This window comes from Panthera onca, chromosome B1 (genome assembly GCF_046562875.1).
Source record: "Panthera onca isolate mPanOnc1 chromosome B1, mPanOnc1 haplotype 2, whole genome shotgun sequence".
Taxonomy (NCBI): Eukaryota; Metazoa; Chordata; class Mammalia; order Carnivora; family Felidae; genus Panthera; species Panthera onca.
The window spans coordinates 5,330,307-5,344,371 of record NC_138342.1 but is presented as its reverse complement, the minus strand read 5'-3'; the positions used below and the strand labels follow the sequence as shown (position 1 = coordinate 5,344,371).

General features: G+C 51.8%; 1 protein-coding gene across 4 annotated transcripts in view; it reads left to right on the top strand.

Moving 5' to 3' along the window:
- Positions 1-14,065, top strand: part of EVC (EvC ciliary complex subunit 1) — a 74,424-nt gene that overhangs the window by 40,492 nt on the left and 19,867 nt on the right. For all 4 annotated transcript variants that reach the window (XM_078446270.2, XM_078446269.2, XM_078446268.2 and 1 more), the window contains one exon: positions 6,413-6,625. In XM_078446270.2, the coding sequence (XP_078302396.2) occupies positions 6,413-6,625 (213 nt within the window). The remainder of the gene's footprint in view (positions 1-6,412; positions 6,626-14,065) is intronic.

Genomic DNA, 14,065 nt, shown 5'->3' with positions numbered 1-14,065 from the left:
GAAAACTGCATTTTCCTTCCTATGCAGATGTGGAGCTGGGAAGGGTTTTCTCGAGAAATGTGCAGGGTGGGATTCAATTAGTCAAAGTCCCAGACCCCCCAGGCAGGAAACGAACAACCTTGTCAGGACTCAGATCCCTGCGCGGGGAGTGAGAAAGCTGAGTCCCAGGCCCACCCTGGATGCTAACAATGCTGTGTGACTTGCGTTGGTTACACAGCCTCCCTGTGCTGGCCCCACCGTCCTGCTCAAGTTCTAGAGTCAACGAGTAGTGAAGACGGGATTTAAAAGAAGTCCTTCTACCTTCGGTGCTGATGTTCTTGCCACGAAGCGTGTTGCTCAGTGTGGGGGCCGTGTAGTAGTGACATCCTGGCTGTGGAGCCAGACGGCCTGGGTTCTAATCCCAGCCAGGCTCTTCGCCAGTTACGTGATCAGGAACAGCTTGTCTGACTTGTGCCTCGGTTTCCTCCATCCCAACGACACTCCGATGCGGCAGAGTTTGAGAACCGCTGTCTTGGAGGGGGTGGGGTGGTCCAGTGAGCTGACACTCGTGGGGCAGCTGCTCTGAATGCCCCGCCCCACGGCCCCCGACCCCCCCTCCGGCAGGCTGACACTCCCTCTCTTGAGCTGGGATTGGAGGCGAAGATCTTTCAACCGAACCCACTTTCCTTCTCCATAAAGCAAGGACGAAACGCCCGCCGGTAGTTGCTGCCGGAGGAACGGGCAGCACGTACGGAAGTGCCTGGCCAGTCTCCGTGGCCGCCAGGAATTACATTCGCTTCAATAAAGGTCTGGGGTGACACCGAAGTGACCACAGCCCCATCCCTCCAGTGGCGTCCTTACGATGTTATGCATTTGGTTTTCCTGCGCTTGGGTCTGGTTGCCGGGCCTGTGAGAGCTCGGGCTGAGATTAAAGACCCCCTTTATTCTAGCATCAGGGAGAGGCTGTCCGGTGCGAACCAGGGGTGACACCTGCCGGACTCTGTGCCTCTGAGGCGGTCCTTGGAGGCGCACGGCACAAGAAGGCCCTCGTGACTCCGTGCATGTGCGTAGCTGCTTGTAAAGGACGTAACCAAAGTCCTGTGCCAGCTTGTCTCCCAGAGTTAGTCCAGCCATGTTTCCTCGGATCCATTGTTTTTAATGCTTATTTATTTATCTCGAGAGAGCGCGAGCGAGAGTGAGTGGGGGAGGGGCAGAGAGAGAGCTTGAGAATCCCAAGCAGGCTCCGCGCTGTCAGCACAGAGCCCGACGCGGGGCTCAGTCTCCGGAACTGTGACATCATGACCTGAGCCGAAATCAAGAGCCGGACGGTTAACTGACTGAGCCACCCGGGTGCCCCCTCAGACTCTTTTTATCAGCTCATGTTGAACCCTTTGGTTCCAGATAACTTTGGTTTCTTTTATGTTCCTTCATTGTGGAAATCGTTGCCTTTGGTTATTGGGAATTGCTTTCCTGGTATTTCCGGAAGGAGAGGTTGAAGCCCTCAGGTGGAGTAGAGAGAAGCTGAATGAGCCGGTTAAATGCTGGCAGAGCCATTCCTCGCTGGGTGACCTCGGGCAAGAGCCTTAACCTCTCTGAGCTCACCTCCTCGTCTGCAGAACGGAGACGGAGAACGTTATCGACCATTATGGCAGCAGGAGAGCAGGGCTGGGGCCTAGGGCCCAGCACACAGTAGGTGCTCAGTAAATACCTCCCTGGCTACCCGACTGCTGAGCACACTGAACAGGGGATCTCAGGCCCCAGGCTGAGGAGCACAGCTCTTGCTGCAGAGTGTGAATCTGGCTTCCTTGCTGACTCGGGGAGTTTGTTCATTCCTTTTCGTTCAGTATTACTGAGCCCTGTTTTGTGCAACCTAGTCAGCTGCAAACCAAATAAATAAAGTGCTCATCTTTGCAAAGCTCCGGGGCCAGCGACAAGCTCAGGGATCCAGCAGCAGCACGGGGGCCAATGCGGCCGCCGCGGGAGGGCAGGGGAGCGCGACGTGGGCCGAGGTCGGACAGCCTCCACCCAAGGGCCCTGCGATCCACCTGAAGACATCTGCACTGACATCGGAACAGCACGGGAAGCCACTGGCGTGTTTTGAGTAGGGAAGTGACTTGGCTCATGTTTTGCGAGGATCCCTCTGGCTTCTGTGCAGGGAAGGCACTGTGGGGGGGCAGAGGTGGAGGCGGGGACCTGGGGACGCATTGCGGCGGTCCGGGCAGGAGACCATGGGGGCCTGCACTGGCATGGTGCGGGCGGGGGTGGCGAGAAGTCTGGGTCGGGCTCTGTTTTGATGGTCAGCATCTCCTCTCCTTTGTTACGACGGGAATAATAAGCTTTCTCCACAGGACTAGCTATTCAGAGGCTTAAACAAGCTCGCACATTCGTCAGGCCCGTGGTGAGCATTCAAAACATATTATCGCGACCGCGGTCGTCATTACTGCCTGCCCGGGAGGCTGTGTGAGCACAGAACATATGCAGGACATGATGCGCCTTGCGGTCTGGCTGGCTCTTCCGCAGACCCAGGCACCGGGAGTCGTCATCTCCCCTCTCTGGGCAGGACGTCGATCATGATGTCACGGGCACGGAGGCTGTGCGATAAATTCGATGACCACCTGAGGGTTCTCAGGCTGCGGAGAAAAGCGCATGTTTCTAAATTCTCACCATCGCTCGGCCTTTAAACAAATGGCACATTCTCGGTGAGACTGAGACAGTGGCCGCTGAAGAACACGTCTCGGTGCTTCGTGGAGAGACGGCTGGAACGAGCCCAGAGTCGTCCTGGTAGTGATGGGCACACGGCTGGGCTGCCACCGTCCCCTTCCAGGGTGCCGCGTCGACCTACTTGTTGATTTGGATCTCACTCCGGACTGTCCCACCCGTGCTGGGTCTGCTGAGGAGTGTGGTGGGACGGCAGCCTGCCCAGCCTGAGCCCTCTCTCAGCTTCCGAGTCTCCCCCCAAGAGTCAGGGCTGAAGAAAATAAAAGCAAAAATGAAACTGTCCTCAATGAAGGCAGCAGTGATCATTCTAGGCGCCCAGGGAGCGTTTGGGAGGAATCCCCAGACACCCTCAAGCCTGAAACCAAATGCAAGTTTGGGGGTCCCCAAGTCCTCGAGAAGGACTCCACGGAAAGCTGTTCTGCCCACGGTTACGGTTTATTCCGGCACAAGCATGCAGAGCACAGTCAGCGCGTGGGGCAGAATCCAGGGCTCCCATCCCGACCCTTTCAGGTGTCCTTTCCCACCGAGTGTGGACGGCACTGACCCTCGCGGCATCACGCGCTGCGTGTGGCCGGCCACGGAAGCCCGCCTGAGCCGTGGTCCGCAGTTTACCGGGGCTCAGCCACGCGGACCTGCCTGACCTCGAGCCCCAGCCCCGCCGGAGGATGTGCTGATGCCACATGGCCAGCTCTTTGCTTCGAGGCGCAGGAGTGGCTTTTAATTTCGTGCTATAGCGAGCATCAGTGCTTTAAAGTCCGCGTCCTATAATTACGCCCCCGGGGGTACCTGAGGGCTTGTTTTTGATGTCTGTTGTCTGTGGGGTCTTTGGTGATGTTGTCTGATCTCCTTGTGTGCCTCTTTGTTTTTTTATTATATGCCTTATTCCAAATGTGTACATTTATTTGTAAAAGTATTTTCAGGCATACAGTCATGTCCTCCAAAGAGGATTTGCCTTTGCTTCTGCCAGATGACTGGGCCTCTGGGGTTCAAGGTGACCTTAATTTGAGGTCAGGGCCTGAAATGTCTTGGGCCACCCCCATGAACTGACTCTGGGCTGCAGCTGTTTAAACCAGTCAGAGCCTGTTGCCTTCCATTGCATTCATGGTGGAGCTTTTTGGGTTCTGATGCTAAGCATGGAATGACTTACCAGGACCCACCCCTGGGGAGCCATGAGCTCCCTTTTGAGCTGGTGGCCATCAGAAGTCCTGTCAGGTGCTCAGCTGTCTCCCCTGGATGGACCCGCTCCCCATGGCTAAGCACGGCCCCAGAGCTGGGCACGCTTCTCTGACCGTGCCTTCTTCACGACCTCTGCTCGTGTTCTCCTCGCTGTCTTGTTGGCTCTTGGGACTTTCGTGATCATTTAATAAGCCTTTTGTCCAGCTTTGTTTTTCATTCATTCTCAGAGGGAGGATTGGTCCAAATGAGCTGTTTGTCCATTATCGGTAGGCTCTCTAAACCTTCGAAAGGCTGTGGATCACTTATGTCCCCGTCGTGATCACCGTATTCTGAACAAACTCCAGCTTGGCTGTGAGCTCCTTAAAGCAGGACATTCGTTGGGTTTAATTAACACCGACTTCAATTCAATTTAATTTCTATTCATTGAACACACCAGGTATGACCTAGGTACACCATTCCAGGTGCTGAGAATATGTTTATTTTTCTTTCAAAAAAAGAGTGTGCTCTCCTTGTAGCATACTGGTTATGAGTACGAGTCCGACTGTCCAGTGGCCAGGACCCACTCTCTACAAAGCATGTCCGGTTACTTTCCTGATCAGTGCCTTAGTTTCCTCATCTGAAATAATGGTAGTTATAATAGAACATCATCATTGCACTGTTAGAAGGATCGAAAGAGATTATACAAGAAGAGTGTTCATGGCATCCCCTGGTATATGGTAGGAATTCATAATTATTACCAGTTAATAGTGTTTTACCTGCTGTGTGCCAGGCGCTATGTCAGGCCCTACAGATGCTTAGGTAGTAAGACAAGACTGTTAAGAAACTTCCTGGTCTCGTCCTTGAGAAGGACAATGACACAGCCAGTGACCACAAAGGGAGGCAGGTGCCAGAGGGGCAGCAAAGGAAGGGTTCCTCTTTGGTGCCCCCCAAACCATGCTCAGGTTTGATCATTTGGTGGAGGGACTTGTAGGACTCAGCACAGAACCCACTTATGCTAAATTTCAGTGAAGACATTCAAAGAAGAATCGGTGAAGGGAACAGGTGCACGGGGCGAGCCAAGTCTAGAAGGAACTGAGAGCAGGCTTCCAGAATCCTCTCCCAGCGGAGCTGTGCATAATTCCACCCCTGCAGCGTGATAACCTGTGTGGATTGGTGTCACCAGGGAAGCTCTCCTGAGCTTAGGAGTCCAAGGATTTTGAGGGGGGGGGGTCAGTCACATGGGTGCTGTTTACCTGGTCTGCATCGAGGTTCCAGAACCCCAGAAGGAAGGAGGTGTTCAGCCTAAATCACACTGAGTCCAATCAAACCCTGCAGTCAGGAAGGCCTTCCCCGAAGAGGAGACCGCAACTTGAGTTTTGGGACGTGTGTGGGGAGTTCCCAGGCAGAGATTGCAGAATGGGCATTGGACATCGCGTCCGTGCGTGATACATTCAGGTACTGAGCCCAGGTGTTCGGTCCAGGAGGACGCAAGATGTTGGTGCGATCTGGGTATCATGTGGCCCCCGCTTTCAGAGAACTGTGGTTTGGGGGAGGGGTGACAAATAAATTGTAGTTTCAGTGCCCTGGGCAGCTGACCAAAGAGCTGTGGGAAGCCAGGGTCAGAGACAGCCCCGTTAGTCTGAGCCACCCAGGGAATGCTTCACAGAGAAGGGGTTATTTTGCAGGGGTTTTGCAGGATGAAGAGGAGTCCACTCCAGGAATGAAAGTGTCTGGATTTGGGACAAGGGGAGTGGCTTGAAAAAGCCTCTGTGTCGTGGAACATGCCACAGGATGCCATTTATGTGGATAACTCACATGAAAGCCACATTTATGAACATAATATGGAGTGAGGGTGTAGAAATCCAAGCTGGAAAGAGAGATGTTGAGGTCATGGGGATGGATTTCTCTGAGGATGCTGGGAGGGAGGGGGAAAAGAACAACAGGAGGAACATAACGGATTCCAATTTCACCTGTAAACTTTAGTATTTTTAATCTACAAAAAAAAAAGATCTGAGTGGTGGAATCACAGGTGTTTAATATATTATCATACATGTGTTTTTTGGTTTGCCTCAATTTAAAGAAATACATTTTCGGGAAAAGACTGGAGTGGGCGAGGTGGGCTGAAGGGAACATAAGGGTGGAAAGTGGGGCAGGACCTCCCGGCAGCCCTGCTAGGTGACCCTGAAAGCGACCGGAAGAGAGGGGTTCCAGGTTATTTGAGCTGGAATTATAATAAGATCTGTGGCTTATGCAAATAACCGGCCTAAGTGTGGGGGGTGGAGGGAGGCTGAGAGGCCAGGGGTGGTAAAAATAATCTGGAGGGAGGTTCAGAGGGGTCACCAGAGAGTCAGGGCCTGTGGGGCAGAGGGCAGGACTGGGTCGGGGTGAACGGGCTGGAAGGCAGCAGGTGTTTCCTGTGTGTGTGTGTGTGTGTGTGTGTGTGTGTCTGTGGCTTGAGAGCTCCCTCCCCTGGGTTTGCTCTCTGTCTTATGGGAAGCCCACGGCCCTGCCCAGAGTGAGACCACGACTTATAACTCCATCATGTGGCTCTTGGCTTCAGGAGCTGTACCGCAGCACCATGGAAACGTTCCAGAAGTTTGTGGACGTCCTGTTCCTTCAGACGCTCCCAGGAATGACTGGCCTGTCCCAGGCAGACTGTGAGAACTTGAGGCAGGAGGTCCAGGAGAACACAGCCTGGCAGCTGGGGAAGTCCGATCGCTTCCGGAAACAGCAGTGGGAACTTTTCCAAGATCTCCTGGAGCAAGACAAGCAGGTGGGTATTTTGTAAAACCAGGTCTGGGATCCGCATGTTTTGCACTTAGGAAAAATAATGAGAGATTTCATCCATGGAGCGTCCCCTAGTGCCCGTGTTGGGCACGGTACCGAGATTGTGCTTGCCAGCCCCTGGCCGCCAGGGTGGGCTGGAGAGGAGAGCAGAGGCTGAGAAGTCACTAGATAATGTCTCCGGCTGATCCATCAGGAAAGGGCAGCAATGCCTGTTCTCTAGAATGACAGGAGGCTGGAAGGTGGCTTATAAGGGAGTGGACTTGGTCATGGGGGGGAGGCTGCTATACACATAGAATTCCTGCTTTTCAGTGCAAGTCTGTTTCAATATTAAAACCATGTATAAATGTGGTAGATAGAATAATGGCCCTCGAAGACGTCCACATCCTAATCCCCAGAACCCTTGAACTCGTCACTTAACACGGCAGAAGGGACCTTGCCAAAGTGATTCTATTAAGGGTGTTGAAATGGGGAGATTCTCCAGGTGGAGTCACCAGGTGGCCCCAGTGTAATCACAGGGTCCTTGTAAGAGGGAAGGAGGAGGGTCAGAGTCGGAGAATGAAAAGTAGTGACCTGAGCAGAGGTCGGCATGATGTGGCCACGCACCCAGCGATGCAGTCGCCTCTGGAGGCTGGAAAAGGCTGGGTGCGGATCCCCCCCACACCCAACCCCGGAGCCTCCAGAACTGTAAGGTCATGATTTTGTGTTGTTTTAAACCACAGAATTTGTGGGAATGTGTGACAGCCACAATAGGAAGCGAATAGACATTAATTTTATTAAAGAACAACGAAAATGTGTCCAACAAAGGGGGAATTTCCAAGTGTGACAGACACCTGCGTGTCCTTTCTCTCCCTGGCCTTCCTGCACGCTAGAGGCTCTAAAACTAATGTGTTCGATATCCGGGTATCTAGCAGTGGCCGATAGTCTTGGCCTCAAAGTGTGGTCCCTGCAAAGAGCTTCCCTTTCCCAATACCTAATACAAAAGCCAAGTGTTGCTTGGAGAAATCGCCTTCTTCAGGACTCCCCGTTCTTCCTGCCCAGAGCGTGTGCAGCAGGCCTGGGGTGGCCCAGCCTTCCTTTGACTCAGAGGCAGGAGAATGGAGGCAGCTCAGGATGGGAGGGACAGAGAGTGTGCGTCACTGTCCCAGCCTCGGACTGCCCCCCACCCCGTGCTCGTTATAAGAAACAACCCCCCCCCCCCCCACCACCGTCTCTTTACGATGGGTCTCCCAAGTCCAAGTACACCCATCATTACCAAAGAGCACTGGGCTGATGAACGCAGGTTTTCCAAAGCAGCTGACTGGAGCTGTCCAAAGTACCAAGTAAGTAAGAGGAAGCGTCATGCAAACACACGGCCACTCAGAGCCGCAGGGCAGCACAAGACCTAGTTTCCCGTTGGACTTCCTTCTGGTTTATCTCAGTCCTCTGTCAGCTGCATCATGCTTTCCTTTCATTGGTTACTGTGTCCTGCCTTTGGCTCTAAGCTCCTGAAGGACAGCACCGCTGCTTTTCACTTTTACACTCCCTTATGGAAAGCCCAGGGGCTGGGACACAGCAAGGGCTCAGGAAAAGTGTGCTGCATTACCAACAACAACAGTGCGGCCTTGGAAATTATCACAGGCTCACCTTAGGGATGTACGTGAAGCTGAGTCGGTGGATTCATAGCAATTCTGGGCCCAGGCCGCTTCATTTACAGTCTCTGGGGAGGGACGGGGACAAGATCGCCAGGTGAGTCTAACGTGCCCCTGATGAAGGCTCCCTAAATGCAGGCGGGCTCCTAACCTTGGAAGCCGGATGCCTGGGTTTGAGTCAGCGCAACCCGTTAATGGGCTGGGTGACCTTGGCCGGTTAGCTGACTCCTCACGGCTCTGGGATTTTGCACAACTTGCTAAATGTCTCAGAATCTCTGCTTCGGTGTGAAAAATTGGGATCAAATACCCAATAGGGCTGCTGTGAGATAATGCAAGATAAGACCTTTCACACAGCGTCTGTTTCATTACTTAATGATATTGACATCGAAAAAAGATCCAGAATTTCATTTCCGATAAATTATTACACCCACATCCACGATGCATCGGAAACCCTCTGGTTATGAGTCTTAAGTTATTTGAAGCAAATCGTAGACATCGCATAGCATCTGGTTATTAATTCCTATTTATTTGCTCTGTATTTGCGTGCATGTGAATTTTCCTTGGCTTGTGTAGCAGTGTTTCAGGAGTTTTGCATGCAAGAAGCAAGCAGGATAGTTACTGACCTCATCAGCTGATTGGATAAGTATGACCCAAGACCGTTTTCTCCATGTGTATATGTCACAGTTAATTGACTGATTGGTCGTTTAATTGCAGTCAGTTTCCACAAGATACTTAGAGGTCCGTGTGCACTTCGCTTGCTATATTTCCTCCTTGACGATCAAAGTGACAGATGAGCTTTCTGTGATTCGGGTGAATATTTAGTGGTAAGAAGAAAAGCACCAACAAACTATTCGTGGAAAATGAAACGCACACCCAGGCTGTGAAATTGTCTTCTACCCAAAGGGCTTTGGTGATTTCATGTCTTAGGACTCCAGGAAGTTGTTAAATAGTATGGAATCTGTCGATTACCCAATTGGAACAGGTTGTAGCATAGTGGTTCTCAAAAAGTAATGTGTTCTAATGTCGGTTTCTGGGCTTCTCCCCAGTCTGCTGGGTTAGGTTCCCCTGCAGAGGAACCCCCATCCTAATTCCCAACAGCTGTGATCATGTGACTTCACATGGCAAGAGGGACTTGGCAAAAATGATTAAGTTTTGGATCTTGAGATAGGGCAATTCTGGACTATCCAGGGTCCTTACAAGGGAGTGGCGGGGGGGTGGTGCAGGAGAGTCAGAGTGATGTGGTTGGTTAGAGAAAGTCTCAGCCAGCCATCGCCGGATTGAGGATTGAAGAAGCAGCTACTTGCCAAGGAATGCAGGTGGCCTCCAGCAGCTGGAAAGGGCAGGGAAATGGATGTTGCCCTGGAGCTTCCAGAAGGTGTGGAAGCCTGCTGACACCTTGATTTTAGCCCCTTGAGCCCCATTTTGGACTTCTGGCCTCCAGAAGTATAAGATCATGAGTTTGTGTTGTTTCAAGCTACGAAGTTTGCAGCGCAAACAGCAGAAGTAGGAGAATAATAGGCCACCACGGAGTTCGCACCTTTGACAAGGAACGTGGCAGTCGGCGTGCCCCGTAGCACTTACCGCTGTCAGGGACACCGCGTTGCAGTCGGTCCAGCAGGCTTTGAGTCCTGGTGCCACCTCCCACTCTGCCCGCACCCTCTCCACCCCACCCCTGGCGGGTTTCCATCACCTGGCCACCACACCTGCCCCCGCCTGTGCTGAGCTCCCGGCCTCTCCTGCCGCACTCAGCCATGGCACCTGGGCTCCGTCCGCGCTCCCACTTTCCATATCGAGAGCTCCTGTTCTCTGGAGTTGGGCTCTCCCCTCCTCCTTGAAACCGCTGCTTGGCTCTCTCGCTTCTGCCGCCTCAGTGGTGGAGTCCGGACACGGAGTCCCCTGCCTGGGGTCTCACGGCTGCAATCAAGGCTGTGGCTGGAGTCTCCACCAGGGGCTCGGCTGGGAGGGGATCGCATCCAACCTCACTTACACAGTCCTCGGCAGGATTCTGTTCCTCGTGGTGGTGGGGCTGAGGTCGGCAACTCGCTCATTTATGTCTCCAGCTCGCAATGTGTCCCGGCCCAGCTCTCTGACTGAGATCTCTGTGCGTGTGATTCGTAGGCATGTGCAATGTCGCATGCCCGAAACAGAATGCCCCCCGTCTTCCTGCCAACCCTCTCCATCCACACTCTTCTCTGTCCTTCCTCTATCCTTCCAGTCAACCGGACCAAGACCCTTGGGGTTGCCTCGACTCACCCTTCTTTTTTTTTTTTTTTTAATTTTTTTTAACGTTTATTTATTTTTGAGACAGAGAGAGACAGAGCATGAATGGGGGAGGGGCGGAGAGAGAGGGAGACACAGAATCCGAAGCAGGCTCCAGGCCCTGAGCAGTCAGCACAGAGCCCGACGCGGGGCTCGAACTCACGGACCGTGAGATCGTGACCTGAGCCGAAGGCGGACGCTTAACCGACTGAGCCACCCAGGTGCCCCACGACTCACCCTTCTTTAGCACACCCCACATCCAACTGACTCTGCCTTCTGTCTAGTCCAGAGCGGAGCCACTTTCGCCACCCCTGCTCTCGCGCCTGGTCGTAGCCACCACACCTCTTGTCAGATCACCAAGACGGCCGGCCCCCTGGTCCCCCTGAAACCGCCTTCCCCTGCTGTGATCTAGTCTCAACCCCCGGCCAGAGTGATACTTTAAAAACATACCACGTGACACTAATTTTTAAGATGCACATTTTAAACGTGCTTTCCCAGCCTGGAAGTTGCGATGCATCGTAATTTAATTGGCAGCGATTTTTTTTTTCCCTTAGCGATACTTAAAATGATTGTGCACCTTACAATCTCCAGCACGTCAGGTTTGCTAAAAGACCCTGTCACGTTGTGTCACTTCTGTGCTCCAAACCCCCAGTGGCTTCTCCTTTCGTGTGTAAAGCCGGTGTCCTCACAGTGCCCTACGAGGCCCTGCGTGTCAGGACCTGGCTTCCCTGTGACCTGCTCATTTCCGTCCCCTGCTCCCCGGCTCATTTTGCTCCGGCCACACTGGCCTTCTTCTCCTCCAGCTGACGGGCCTGCTCTTGCCTTGCTGTGTCTGCAAGAAGTCTTTGTTCCCATGTCACCCTCACACCAGGCCACCCTCACAATGAGACCTACCCCGACTGTGTTTTTTAAAATGACGGTGCTCCCCTCCCTCTGCACTACATCATTTGCCTGAAGTGCTAGCTTTAGAACCCCCCTGCCTGTAAGCCCACCCTGTTTGTGGGAGGGCACTACAAAACCCTTAGCATGTACCGGGCATGTCCTGACTGCTGGCTCCTTTCCCCTTTCTCTCCTTAGTAAATAAACGTTTGAAACAGAGAGTAAACTTGTCCAAAGCCACAAAATTACCTGTAGCAGTGACGAGGGTCAGCACTCTAGCTCACGGAAGCTAGAGCCTGCTTCGGATTCTGTCTCTCTCTCTCTCTCTCTCTCTCTCTCTCTCTCTCCCTCTGCCCCTCCCCTGCTCGCATTCTGTCTCTCAAAAAGAAACATTAAAATAATTTTATAAAAAAGGAGCTCTTATAAAGGATGTATGTTTAAAACAATAAAAAACCTTAGCAGAAGGAATTACTAGCTGTTAAAACAGGACGCAGGGAAAAAAGACAACAGATAAAAAAAGGCATATACTTTCATGAATGAAAATTCTAGCGATGGAAGCAGATATTTAATGGATGAGTCAGTTAAATGGCAGATTCAACACGGCTGACGGGGCAGGGTGTGAAATGTTAGAAGATAGATGCGAGAATGAGGTCCAGAATGCAGGGCAGAGAGGGGACATAGGACAGGGACGGAGGGACGTGGGCACCAGAAGGATAATGTCCCACAGGAGCTTTCTCATGGGATCCTAGAAAGAGAGGATGGAGAGAATGAAGGAGAGGAAGTGCTCAAAGCGACAGTGGATAAGAGACTTCCAGAACTGGTGGCAGACATGAATTCTAAGGTCAAGGAAATACTGCTTAGGTTTGTGGAGTCAGGAACGTCTGTAAAGAAAATTAAGTCCACAAAAGGAATAGGTATACAATACACAACTTTGAAAGCAGTAGAGAAAAGGAAATAAGAATATCGACAAAAGGAACATTAATGGTTCAAAAACAAGGAGTTTAGAAAATAGGACAGAACAGCAGAATTGCATTTGTCCTATTCTGGAGGAAGGAAAGTTGAGCTTTGTACTGACAGGTTAAGTGTGTAAGGTCGGGATGAAGTCTCCGCATGTGAGAGAGACAGGACTAGCCCCTCACGTGCAGGAGCTGCCTGGGACCCACGGGCCTGGGTCTCCTGTTGAACCACGTCACAGAACATCAACATTGGACAAGGCCACTCTGTGACCGGGAAGGATGCGGACAAAGTGAGACCAGCTCGTAAGCGTGTCTGAACGCAGGTAACACGTGAGCATTGCCGGAGCCACAGAAATGACCAACCGTGCCCCTATCCTGGCTGAGATGACTGAGGGCTGCTTCTTCCGCAATGACAACCTTGTCCTCCTTCTAAAAAAATTTTTTTTAATGTTTATTCATTTTTTAGAGAGACAGAGACAGAGTGTGAGCAGGGGAGGGCAGAGAGAAAGGGAGACACAGAATCTGAAGCAGGCTCCAGGCTCTGAGCTGTCAGCACAGAGCCCGATGCGGGGCTGGAACCCATGAACCGTGAGATCATGACCTGAGCCAAAGTCGGACGCTTAACCCACCGAGCCACCCGGGGACCCCAGATTGCCCTCCTTTTAGGAAGGACTTACAGAGATGCCCCATCACTGCATGACCCCTTTCAACAGCACCCAATCCAGAGCAAGGCTCGACTACCTTGAACCCTCCAAAGCCTAAATCCTACAGTCAGGCCTAACACCCTCTACCTGAGATGTCTCCCGTGTCCCCGTGGTGCACCTTCTCCCTCCCTGCACTGAGCCATAACCCAGCTCGTTAACCACAGCTGTGCTCCTGGAGACTGCTCAGTCAGTCCCATTAAAAGGCAAATAGAAGGGGAGGGGGTGAACAATGCAAAGGAAATTCATGGCAACTAGAAACCACAAGATAGTAGAAATAAGTCCAAGTATACCATTAGTCACAATGAATAGTAACAAATTCATGTAAGTTGCAGAGAAACCTTCCCCACGCTACATGACAGTATGAGATTCACCTACAGCATCATGACACCAAAAGTTATATACCAGGAAAATACCAACCAAGAGAAAGTTGACAAACTCTACATTAGGCAGAAAGCGTTCTTGAGGGATAAGAGAGGGTCATTATATAACGTAAAAGAAACAATTCCTCAGGAAAATGCATTAGGCAAAATTTGACTGAATTAAAAGGAAAAATGAACAGATGGAAATCATGATGGAATATTCTAACACCTCATCTCACAGAACATGATAGACTGATCAGATGACAAATCAGGCCATAAAAATAAGATCTGAACCACACAATCGATGACCTGTGTGGCTCCTATGTAGGTTTTTGTGGATGATATGACTGTCTCCATTGAAGTCTTTTTAAATGTGTATTTGAGAGAGAGGGAGGGAGAGAAAGGGGCAGAGGGAGAGGGGGACAGAGGATTCGAAGTGGGCTCTGTGCTAACAGCAGAGAGCCCAATGCAGGGCTCAAACTCACAAACTGTGAGATTATGACCTGAGCTGAAGTTCGATGCCTGACTCAGCCACTCAGGCACCCCGTGACTGTCTCCACTGAGAAGCCCAAAGAATCTTCAAACAATTACAACTATTCAGATTGCTCAGTAAACTTCCCAGATACAAAACCAGCATCCCA